This window comes from Sebastes fasciatus, chromosome 18 (genome assembly GCF_043250625.1).
Source record: "Sebastes fasciatus isolate fSebFas1 chromosome 18, fSebFas1.pri, whole genome shotgun sequence".
In the NCBI taxonomy this organism is placed as follows: Eukaryota; Metazoa; Chordata; class Actinopteri; order Perciformes; family Sebastidae; genus Sebastes; species Sebastes fasciatus.
In genome coordinates, this window is record NC_133812.1 from 5,351,247 (window position 1) to 5,364,162 (window position 12,916).

At 43.6% G+C, this 12,916-nt stretch overlaps 1 protein-coding gene across 2 annotated transcripts in view; it reads left to right on the forward strand.

The window, feature by feature from the left end:
* The window catches only part of cdk19 (cyclin dependent kinase 19), an 84,531-nt gene that overhangs the window by 40,914 nt on the left and 30,701 nt on the right, over positions 1–12,916 (forward strand). For both annotated transcript variants that reach the window (XR_012591468.1, XM_074616103.1), the window contains exons 5-6: positions 9,642–9,699; positions 11,340–11,471. Coding sequence is in view for 1 of the 2 variants with exons in the window: in XM_074616103.1 (XP_074472204.1) it covers positions 9,642–9,699; positions 11,340–11,471 (190 nt within the window). In the remaining variant the exon portion in view is untranslated. The remainder of the gene's footprint in view (positions 1–9,641; positions 9,700–11,339; positions 11,472–12,916) is intronic.

The following is a 12,916-nucleotide window of genomic DNA, read 5'->3' on the forward strand; positions in this document are numbered from 1 at the left end:
GGCGTCTATCCATCTACAGCAGGGGTCTCAAACTCGCGGCCCGCGGGCCAATTGCGGCCCGCAAGACGATATTTTGTGGCCCCCACCTTGATATGAAAGTTTAATGTTAGTGCGGCCCGCAAATTTTTTTTTTTTTTATAAAGTTTTTTATAAAGTTTTTTTTGGGGGCATTTTTTCATTTTTATTGACAGGACAGTGGATAGAGTCTTGGAAAGGGGGGAGAGAGAGAGTGGATGCGGAAAGGGCCACAGGCCGGTCCCTTTGTTGCGCGAGCCCGAGCTGAACGAACCTACCAATCACAGCGGGGTATATGGCTCCCGGGGACGGGCAATCGGCCGGGCTTGATGCAAGCAGAGAAACATTTCACAACAACTATGGCGGCGCCCGTGTAACATCGCATAAGCTTGATTAAAGCTTGATTTATACTTCTGCGTTGAATCGACGCCGTAGCCTGACGTGCACCTCTCCAGAAATGTAACTACACGTCGCGGCGACGCAGACCGCAACAGCTGTGATTGGTCCAGTCTCTCAGCGATGCTGAGCGGCCAGGACCAAGTTCTACTTCTCTCTGCCTCCATCTTTTCAATGTTTGTTCACACAAATCCACTCAGATATATTTTCTCTTTTCGGCGTTGCAGTAATGTCAGTAAAAGTTCTGTGGTTCAACAGTTATTAGCTCCAACTCCCTCAGTTTCTGTTTGTAGTACAAGAAGAAGAAGAAGAAGAAGGAAACTCATAGAGACGCCGCCGCCAACTAGCGGTTTGGTGGTGTAATTGCAGAGCAACACAAACACAGCAGGCACAACTTTATTGCGGAGTGACACCAAGTGGAATGAATATATATCTTGTCTTTTTCAAAGCCTGCAGTGAAGAGAAAGGTTGGTGACGAGCACAGACAATTTCAGGAAAAGTGGGAGACGCAATAGAGGCCATGTTCAGAAGAACCGTTCATGTTCTTCAATGTTCCATTCATGTTCAGGACAGTTCATGTTCAGAAGAACCCATTCAAGTTAAAGAACTGTTAATAATGACGTTTGAGAAGATTGTTGTTTTTTTTAACAAAGCTTTTTTTGTGGAATACCTGATGCGGCCCAGCCTCACCCAGACTCTGCCTCCAGCGGCCCCCAGGTAAATTGAGTTTGAGACCACTGATCTACAGGCTTCTGACTTCTCTGAATAAGGTCGTCCTCTCTTATATAATCCCTGGCAATCCTCAGTGGTCATGTGGTGACTGGACATCACATTATGTAAACCTGCAAGGATCAGGGAGCAGGCTTTCACACTCTCGCTCTCTCTCTGGTGATGTACGGGGCATCTCTGCAGCCATTAAATGCTCTGTCTCTCTGTCGGTGTCAATTCTATCAATACGTGAACTGAGCTTTTTTTGATTCCGCTGTGCATCGGCGCCAAGAAGGCTATTGTTGAGCTGAAACAACAACGTGTCGACTAAAAATGTGCTGACTCTTTAGATTCCCGGCATCTTACGTCAGAAAGTAAGTCCAGTAAATGACTATGGGGTCGGACACTTTGTGGTCCTGTTGCACAAGTTCTCAATCTCAAATCACTCCCTCATGTTTTAAGTTGGTTGTTGCTGCTGCAAGTCGTTTATTCACTTACTGGCACGGAATTCGGTCACATCCAAGAAAGTTTCACCTTTAGACTCAACCAGCATGTATGTGTCTAATACTGGGTCCAACGTGATGATGCATGGGTCGTCTCATGATCTTTAGTTAAAGCTGTAGTGGGGAGAAATGGAGCAAATATGATTGAAAATGTTATTTGTATAAAACGGTCGCAATATCCTGACAGTAGTGCATGAGACAGGTAATCTGAAAAAAAATGATGTGTCCTCAGGTTTCCTCCGGTGCTGCTAACGGCATCTGCAAGATTTTACAGACCGGAGGAAAACAATCATCTGGACTCTGCCGTCCAGCTGCCGTCTCTGAGCAGCTGTCAATCACTCGCTAACTCCGATCGAACGGTCAAACTAGGCAGCGCTGATCAAATATGAATCAATATTCTGTTACTGTAATGCCTATTTCTCTCCTCAAATGTTGTCAGAATCATCTTGTAGTGTACTGTTTAGCTGTAGGGCGATGCTGACGCGAAGCGAAGGGGTCGCGCATCGCCCTGAAGGGATTTTTTTCACAACAATGACCCGCTTGCTGTACATTATCCCGCTTATTACACGGCTACTTACTTCAGAAATCAACAATTTGACACAAAACCGGACCGCCAGAGTCCGACATCAGAACTGCGCCCGTAGCAACGGACTTCTGTAAAGAAATAACAGACCGTTGAACGCCATGATAGACCGATCAGAATAGGCTATTCAACAAAGTCGTGTAATAAGTTTGGATAAAATGTTGCACACGTTTTAATGCTGAAGAAGTAACAGAGCGCTCCTGTAAGAGGGGGAAGCCCCCCCACTCCTTCACAACAACATGAACTCTCCCACAGGAGCTGTGTGCTTGTTTTGCTCCCTGAAGGTCACACCACTCTTATCTGTGCACCAACTCTTCCGGCCCATTTAGAACTATTTTCATTGCAGCTGGATGGAATTCTCCATTGTCGGACCCCGTGTGACTCTGCACTGATGTATTGCAGTCAGTGCTGTTATTTTGCTGTCTCACTGCCAGGGCTTCCTGCCATTGTGGCTCCTTCTACAACTGCTCCTTTTTGATTGTTGTTGCTGGTCAGATTATCGTCTCCGTGCAGGTGCCTGACTCGTTGTCAGCTCTCCTCTGTGGGCGTGAGTGATAACAAATCGATGTTATGGAAAATGTCCCCAAGGCCTCTTATTGCTTTCATAGTTGATATGAAATCCCCACATCTGGCCGTTGTTAATACATGTGAGAGGAGGAGAATCGAGACAGATGTTTAATATGTTGCCGTGTGTGTGTTGAGCTGTGGGGAAAGGTTCCCCATACCAGCACATCTCTCATGGTCCCACTACTTCCTCTGTTACATAACTGTGTGTTTATGCTGCATGCTCTGCGTCTCTGCACCGCAGGTATCAAGCATGTGCTTTGCATTGCACCACTGCATAGCTCCCATCCCCCCACTTCGTCCTGCTACTCCTCCGCTCCTTCCTCCCTGTCCCACCCCCACCAGGCTTATGTAACAGCCTCCAGCTAGTGCCAAGCCCACCGCCCCGCATGGCTAGCTGAGTCAAGATGCTGACTTAGCAGCTCTCTGCAAAAGCAAAAAGCATCTCAGCAGACTGTACCAACAATCTCTGCCAGGGGGCATTACTGAAGGTGATCAGTGTTGCAGTGAATGCAGTATGCACTCTACTGTATATAAACAGTACTGTATATAATATATATATAGTACTGTATGCCTCCCTCACAGTCACACTGCAGCACAGATGCTGATGCTGCTGTTTTCAGGACTGATGTTGTGTGCAATAGCAACAGCACTGCTGTTTGATGATGCAACAGAACATTTTAGATGTTTAGAATGTAGGTAACATATTTCTATCTTCAATGATTATAGTGAACAATTAATATTATACTCTTTATTATTATTTATTTAATTTGCATTGATAGATAATTTTATGCTCTGCAAAATCACTGTCTAACATCATCCCAAAGAGAATCCTGTCTGCCAACCTTCAACTGATGTCATGTTTGGACTGTATGTCCTTCCTTAGACAGGAATAACTATATGTATACTGTAACTGTACTATATGGATTACTCTATACCAAGAGGAGTACACATGAAGTCACATTGCCTGCCAAGTAATTCATAGATTGGACAGTTTCGGTAACTGTCATCCTGCATCATCAGTTACATCTGATCTATATCTGTGTTATATAAAGGATTCAGAGCATTAATACAGCAGCAAACTACTATCGTCTATGTAAAGATGTAGAGGAGTAATGTCTACCTGAGCAGAGAATGAAGTATCTTTCCCTCTGTGTGTGTTGTAATCAGAGCTTCTCTGTGCTTTGTTGACATAGCCAGGCCGGCCACGCATGCTTTTTCGTGCATGTGAGTCTCTCTGTTGTGCCCATTATTAGCAACCTTGAGACCTCCAAAACAGGGAGGATTTCAAAACCAAAGCGGGAGGTCTGAATTTGAGTTTCAGAGATTTTGTTTCCTGCATTCTGGTGACTTTTAAAGAATGAAAATAACAAAATAATAAGTACACTGCAACAGCATTTTTTTTTGTTAAATAGGCCTATTTTTGATTTTGCTTTTAATTCTCTGGAAAGAAAACTGAATAATTCGCCCCTCTGATGTGAACTTGTGTGAATCTCTGGCATAAACTAATATTCATCAGGTTTCATTGATTCATTCATTTTTTTGCTCCTGCTTGAGTATTTCTCTCAGATTGTACTCTCCATTTCTCTCTCCTTCTCTCACTCACTGAAGTCCCTTTCAGCCACAACTGCACTCTGAAACACATTATTTCCAATAGCTTGTGCTGCGCCACGGTGACTTTTCTTTGCGTCAAGCAAAGCCCAACTTTGGTGTAGCTCACCAAACAACATTTGGTGTAGTTCTGTTGTCTCCGAGTGGAAACAGTAGAGCTTATACACGCTGTACAGCGCAAGAAACAGGTTGAGATAACGAAAACGAAAAAAGGTGTCAAAATCGGGAGGAAACGGGAGAGGTTTGACCCCTGGAGGGAACCGGGAGATGAAAAACGAGAGTCTCCCAGGAAAACTGGGAGGGTTGGCAAGCATGGTTGTGCCCCTCTGGCTAGCTAATGGCTGCCACTCTGCGCTGTGCTCATACAACGGTTACCGCTGATAACGCCATCCCGACGCACGGTGTCGCCACAGAAACAACCCATCCTCCGGTTCCCCCCCAGGTTAATACTGTTAGCTCTGGCAGCATTGTTGACGTTGTTTGCGTTATGTTGTTAGCACCGTTAGCTGCTAGCCACCGGCTCAGTCGTCTCCATGTTGAGAGCTGTGTGGAGGTATAGGTACAGATATGCTCTGAATTGTGTATAGAAAACTGTTAATTTATCTTCTCTGGTCGCCTCACAGCAAGAGGGTCGCAGGTTCGAATCCGGCTTTGGGCCCTTCTTTGTGGAGTTTGCATGTTCTCCCCGTGTTGGCGTGGGTTTTCTCCGGGTTCTGCAGCTTCACAAAGTGACATGCAGATTAGGTTCATTGTTGACTCTAAATTGCCCATAGGTGTGAATGTGATCGTGAATGTTGTCTGTCTGTCAGCCCTGTGATAGTCCGGCGACCTGTCCAGGTTGTACCCCGCCTTCGCCCAATGTCAGCTGGGATCATCTCCGAATTAACAGGATTTTATGGAACTTAACGGAAAATAACAGGAATGAAATGGAAGTAAAGGGTTATTTTCTCAGGCTCTACTTACCATGTTATATGCAATTAGAAACAAACCATTCACTATATAATAACCATATAATCATTTTCCATCCGTAGTTAAGACTGCAAAAATGGATCTCACTTTCACAAGTTATGACAGAAAAACTATGAAAAAGTGCCTTTTATATTGTAATATTCAGGGTCTGTTTATCACTGTGCATGTGTGTTACTATGGTTACTAAATGACACACGTCACTTATACACACCCTTCCTTGGCGGTTCATTCGGTTCAGCAAACGGATCGTGTGAATGTAATCATAGTTTAACCTCTGAATTCATGCTAAAATCACATGTCTACAATTACACAATGCTGCGATTGTTCCACAGCACACAACAGCTCCAGAGTTCGAGGAGGAGCTGAACTCTCTCTCTCACGTTTCCACTCTCGTCTTCCGGCAACAAGTCCCATGACACAATAATAGAGAGACCGTATCGAGCCAAAGTGCTGCATGCCATTTGTTGTGTGTGCATAAACTGTGGGCATTAAAAAGGTAGTCATAACAAAGACAGTCTACAAATAGAGTTGAAGAAAATGACCAGTAACTGCTGTCGCTGTAGTTCACTAAACCAACGGAGGTAGTATGAAGGTTAAAAAATAGTTCGTAAAAAAACACAGCTGAAATAAACTAAACCTTGAAATGGTTTTAAACATGTTTTGTCGTTATGTATTTATCACCCACGTGTATTTTTATCAGCTGTACGTAGCGGAGCAGCGTAAAACACTTCATTTAAACTGGACAGAAACAAAATAAAACTCACCTAAACTGTCGTCGTTACTCTTTCCAACAATCACAAAGTGTACTTTGGTCCAACTCAACTGTAATTTCACAGAGTTTAATGAGAAAAAAACGCAGAATCTATAGTTCTTTCTCATCGCGGACAGCCAGCAGCTTCCGCACACACACCCACACACGTATCTCTCTGCTCTGAGAAGGAGAAAGAAGGCGGGGTCCAAATCCATCGCAGACTTTTGGAGTAATCCTGCTAACGGACAAACCAACAAACCAACAAACCATCGCGGGTGAAAACATAACCTCCTTCCTAGGCCTTCGGCCTTGGCGGAGGTAATAATGATAACAATATTATACTTACTAGGGGTGTAAGAAAATATTGAAAATATTGAATATCACGATATTATGTTTTGTGATACTGTATCGATTCTCAAAAACGCGGTATCGTTTTTTCATTAATAACAGTTTACATGCATAGATTAACTCAGTCAACACTTTATTTAATTATTCTACACGGTTCCTTCTGCGCATCAACAGGAGTATGGGAGACAAATTGTGAATCACTTCAAACTTTCGCTCCTCTCATAACTCCCTCAGGGACCGTCCATTCCTGTGTTAGTTTCACCCGGTGACTCCATCCTGGCCAAAATGTCATCTCTGTGATCGCCTCCAGTCTTTCCTTACAGTGTTATCCTCCAGCTAACGCCGTGATGCAGTCATGACGTCGGCTGTAAAAGGGGGTCTATAGGTAGGGGCTTCATCGTGACACTTTAAGTGGACTAGTGGTTGTTAATGGCCCTGTTGGCTGTGACCTTTTGGTTATAGGACAGCCTGTTTATCAACTTGCCCAAACTGTTGTATAAGAGCGCCTCTGGCTCCTGAACTGTCCCAGTTTTGGAGACAAGATGTAGATGGTTCTGTAAAAGGGGGGCATGTCCCTAAGGATTGGGTTTACCAGTCCTCAGTGGGATGGAGACTTTGTATTTTCCCTTGGCTCCTGATCCATTTATGAAACTAACCAACTGTAACTGATTGATTTCACTGGATGAATTCAAAAGGAAGCCTACGTATTTGGATGTGAAAACACAATGTGGTGCATAATTCAGAATAACTAGTTCATATCTTAAACACTTTCTGCATTTCACCATAACAATGGCAATATTTGACCATGTTTAATATCAATATCCCCACTGTGTTAAGCTGTAGTTTCACTCCTTTTTCATTAGAAACAGTCCCTTCTTTTCCTCAGCTGCTACACTGCATGCTCACTTAGCATTTTGAAGAGGCACTCAGGTCTTTTACTGAACATTCAAGAGCTCATAACTGTTTTTCAAACAGCCAATATATGAATTATGTTCAGGCCGGGCATATTAATTCAGTTAGTGCCTGTTTAGAATATGAAAGAGGAGCCGGTGAGCCTGAACTCTTCTGGCCTTTTAAGAGACGTTTGTCTTTGTGTTTGCAGATCGTGGCGTGTCGTGTTGTGGGCGTGAATAATAGACCTCATTATTAGCGCTGTTTCTATAGCAACAAGACGTGTTTGCCAGGCAGATCTGAGTCCGCCGAGCCAGAGGGTTCACATTCACACAGATACCCAGGGAGAGGATCGGCAGACTGTTTGACAACAAGCAGATACCGCACGCATGACGAGGCAACTGCAAAACATTTCCCTCTGATTAAAGGTGCAGCAGCGTGACTGTTTGTTTGATCCATTCAGTGAATAACAACATAGTACTTCTAACCCATAATTAATGTAGGAAGTGTAATTGGTGTGATTGAGGCATGCTATTGGTGTGAATGGTAGTAATGTTGCCCTCTGTGTGACCCCTGTAGTGAAAGACTCAACCAGACCTCCTCACGCTGCTCATGTCTTTACCAATAAGAAATGACAACATTCTCCCGTGGAAACCTGCGGTGTTAAAGGAGCACTGTGTTATCCTTAGCCACATGCTCCAAAGAAATAGGGGGCAGCTTTTCACCTCTACTACTGGGTCCATACAATCTAAATATACAGTCATCAGTTAAAGTGACAGTAGGCAGTATATTTTTGGCATCATTGGGCAAAAGTTCCATAATAACCTTTCAGCATATTGTAATTCAAGTGTTCTGAGAGAAAACTAGACTTCTGCTCCTCCTCATGGCTCTGTTTTCAGGCTTTAGAAAATCTAGCCGGTGACGGGAGACTTTGACCAATCACAGGTCATTTCATTGAGAGAGCGTTCCTATTGGCTGTGCTCCGGTCATGTGACCAGAACTTGGCGTTCATTCACCAGATTTCACCATGGCGGCGGCGGCGTCACAAACTTCCTAATTTTACAGCTAAACAGTGCACTACAAGATGATTCTGAAAACATTTGAGGAGAGAAATAGGCGTTAACGTAACATAATATTGATTCATATTTGATCAGCGCTGCCTAGTTTGACCGTTCGATCGGAGTTAGCGAGTGATTGACAGCTGCTCAGAGACGGCAGCTGGACGGCAGATCCCAGATCAGCTCTTAGTGCTTGTTTTCCTCCGGTCTGTAAAATCTTGCAGATGCCGTTAGGAGCACCGGAGGACACAGAGGCACATGATTTTTTTCAGGTTACCTGTTTCATGTACTACTGTCACGATATAGCGACCGTTTTATAGAAATAACTTTTTTTTAATAATATTTGCTCCAATCTTGCCTACTTCAGCTTTAAGGCCCTGACACACTAAGCCAACGGTCGGCCGTCAGACAGTTTGGGGCCGTCAGCAAGCGTCTGTCGGCCTAGTTTTTGCGGTTTGTCCTGCACCGTCTACCCGTGTCTGAGGTTTTTTGGCCAATTCAGCATGTTGAATCCGAATCATGATCCGGATCGCCACCAAAATCGAATGAATTGTTCATTGTGCTACACCCCACCCCTCTAAAAAATTTCATTCAAATCCATCGCAGATTTTTGGAGTAATCCTGCAAACAGACAAACAAACAAACCAACACCAGTGAAAACATAACCTCCTTCCTAGGTTTTCGGCCTTGGCAGAGGTAATAACTGATGACTGTACATTTGGATTGTATGTACCCAGTAGTAGAGGGGAAATGCTGCCCCCTGCTGGTTTGGAGCATGTGGCCAGGTATTCATACTCATTGCACCTTTAAACTTGTTGATAAACTCCTTAAACAGAACACATGGTCCTGTCTGTACTGCCTGTGTTTCATCATTTAAACCCTACCGTTTCCCTCTCATTTAGGTCAGTAGGCTCTCTCTGCTTTTATTCCCTCAAGCACATTTTTTTGTTTCACCCAGAACCAGATGTGTACATGACAAAGGTGCTGTGTGTGAGTCTTTGTGGGCTGTCACAGGATTCCATTAGAAGTGCACTGTCAGAAAATGGCTGACTGACACGCTCATGTGGTTCAATAACTAGCAGGGCAGCCAACACGGGCCACGGAACACGTCCACGCTCAACATTTGACTTCTGTTATTGTGGAAAAGATGAATCACTGATGAAATTGTGTGTATTTGTAAATGACAGTGAGCACTAAATGGTTTGTGTTCTACACAGTATTTCATATTTCTCTGTGTCCCGCAGAAACCAGCGAACATCCTGGTGATGGGGGAAGGTCCCGAACGAGGACGAGTTAAAATCGGTGAGGACTATTTCTGTAAACTGCTTGTAGATTTATAGATAGCGCTATCACCACGTCGTCGGATCAATGAGGCTGTTGACCTGTGTGAGTGTGCTGGAGCTGCAGTGTTTAACCTTCTGGCTGAGAGGCTGACGGGGAGCTCAGGTCAGTGCTGTTGCATAAGCCAGCTGGCAGGCCAGGGGACTGTTGAAGGGTAATAGGCTGCAATGCTGACTGAGTCTATTTATAAACCCTGTGCACACTATAATAGTACTAAGTTACTGTTTCACTGCTACTACTCACCAGGCTAACACTTTACTTTAGATTTTATTCCTATACTGTATATACTGTATATATATATATATATATATATATATATATATATATATATATATATATTAGGGCTGTCAATCGATGGAAATATTTAATCTCAATTTATCACAAATTAATCACACATTTTTTATCTGTTCAAAATGTACCTGAAAGGGAGATTTGTCAAGTATTTAATACTCTTATCAACATGGGAGTGGGCAAATATTCTGCTTTATGCAAATGTATGTATATATTTCTTATTAGAAATCAATTAACAACACAAAACAATGACAGATATTGTCCAGAAACCCTCACAGGTACTGCATTTAGCATAAAAAAATATGCTCAAATCATAACATGGCAAACTGCAGCCCACCAGGCAACAACAGCTGTCAGTGTGTCAGTGTGTTGACTTGACTATGACTTGCCCCAAAACTGCATGTGATTATCATAAAGTGGGCACGTCTGTAAAGGGGAGACTCGTGGTACCCATAGAACCCATTTACATTCACATATCTTGAGGTCAGAGGTCAAGGGACCCCTTTTGAAAATGGCCATGACAGTTTTTCCTCGCCAAAATTGAGTGTAACTTTGGAGCGTTATTTAACCTCCTGCATGCCAAGCTACTATGACATGGTTGGTACCAATGGACTCCTTATGTTTAATATGATATCAGCATCTTCACTCTAGCTTTAAAACTGAGCCCTCTACAACCTAAAAACCGCAAGTTGCGTTAATGCGTTAAAAAAATGAGTGGAGTTAAAACGAATATGCGTTAACGCGTTATTATCATGTTAACTTTGACAGCCCTACTTATTACTTAAACATACTCTTAATTGAAGGGCTGTGAAGTTTATTATGACTAGACCAGACATTTTTTTACGGTGATTGTACAAAAATATGCATGAAAAAAACAAACATAAACAAACATTGTTGTCACCATTAGCTGCTTAAACAGAAAAACACGGGAAAATAGGGTCCAGGTTGAAAAATACAAAAGTTACCCTTTAAATTGGGCCTTTAGAGCACCCTGAGGTGTGATTTTTAGAAGGTGGATTGGCCTCCAATGTCATTTTGACAGATCTCCTCAGTAAGAGAGAATGCTCCTCTTCACTGTTGATTTAAGTTTACAAATATTGCCTTGTCAGCTTAAACAGTGGTAGGTGTTTGTTTCAGGATAAGGGTGTTTGCACTTCACCTTTTAATTTACCCTCAGTATCCAAGCTCTGGGTCTTTGGCGGATTAGCGTTCCTCAGGTGCTCTCTGAGCCTGCAGCCCTGACAATAAGACGTGAACTTTAACCTCTTTGTCTGCTGACTTCCTCCATCCTCCCTACCCTCCTCCTGTAGCCGACATGGGTTTCGCCAGACTCTTCAACTCTCCCCTCAAGCCGCTGGCGGACCTCGACCCCGTGGTGGTGACGTTCTGGTACAGGGCCCCCGAGCTGCTACTGGGGGCCCGGCACTACACCAAAGCTATTGGTGAGTCTGGGGTCACATGTACAGAGGAAACCCCCCCTCATGTACCTAACATCATTAGTCTGTTAGCGTGTGTCCCCTATACTATTACTATACTATATACTAAGTCTCTCAGTGCCAACATTCCTCTCTGACAAGGTCTGAGTGCCCATGTGATCTATAGTCTGCATCAGTATGAAGCAGGCGTGTCTACATGTCTATATTTGTCGCTCCTGGAACACGGGACGACACTGTGTGTTATTATCTCTTATTATCACGTGTGACAGGAAGAATATAAAAGCTGTCCTGGTGTTTAAAGGAATTGTCCAACATTTTTATACAAAATACACTTCTTAGAGTTACATGAGAAGATCGATAACCACTTTCAGATATGAGAGTGGTATCGATTTTCTCATCTAACTCTCCGCCAGAAAGCATATCAGCCTATTTCCCAAAATGACTTTTTGCTTCAAAGGAGAACACCGCCTAAATGAAAAATTCCAACATGTTATTTCCATGGCCCGGGAAAGTTCAGTCAATATTAGTGAACATGAGCTAAGCGTCTCTCAAAGCCAGAAACCAGAGAAGTAAGTCTCAAACTTGTGATGTAATCAAGAATAAAGTGTGGAGCTGCTCCATAGACAATGAATGAGAGACTGATTTTGTTTTCTTTTTTATACCCGAATGAGCTTTATTCTACACATCAGACCAGCAATACGTCATCCAGAGTTATAGCTCCCATGACCATGCTCCCTTTTGGGGGAAAACCAATCCCGTGTCACTCGTAGACGGTAACAGAGTAAACAGAAGAAGTTGAAACATGTCTCCAAACTTCTACTTTAAACAAACCGGTAACAGTAATAACGCTATGCTGAAGAGTTGCTGTGTAGTTGGTTGCACCAACAAAAGATTCAAAAACGCTGATCTCTGATTTGTTCCCCTGCCGTGTCCTAAAAAAGATCTAATAGAGGGTCTTAATGGCTCCAAGCTATAGACCAGACTAGCATGGCTTTATGGCTCCGAGCTATAGACCAGACCAGCATGGCTTTATGGTTCCAAGCTATAGACCAGTCCAGCATGGCTTTATGGCTCCGAGCTATAGACCAGACCAGCATGGCTTTATGGCTCCGAGCTATAGACCAGACCAGCATGGCTTTATGGCTCCGAGCTATAGACCAGACCAGCATGGCGTCATCTCCGAGGCTGCGCTCCCTTTTGGGGGAAAGAAACTCGCCGTCACAGGAGAGAAAATGATGAAAAGCTGTTGTGTAGCGGGTTAACCGAGGCTTTAACACTGAGATCTGAGGCACATACGATACATCAATATTCACTATCAGGTTGGTAAAAAGCTAAATGATGCTGCTGACGGTGACTAGCATGGCTAGCTAACGTCAGCTTGAGTGTGAGGCTGCTGCAGTAAAACAGTCATACATTAACGTTACAGCAGCATCAGACTGTCGTCTCCAACT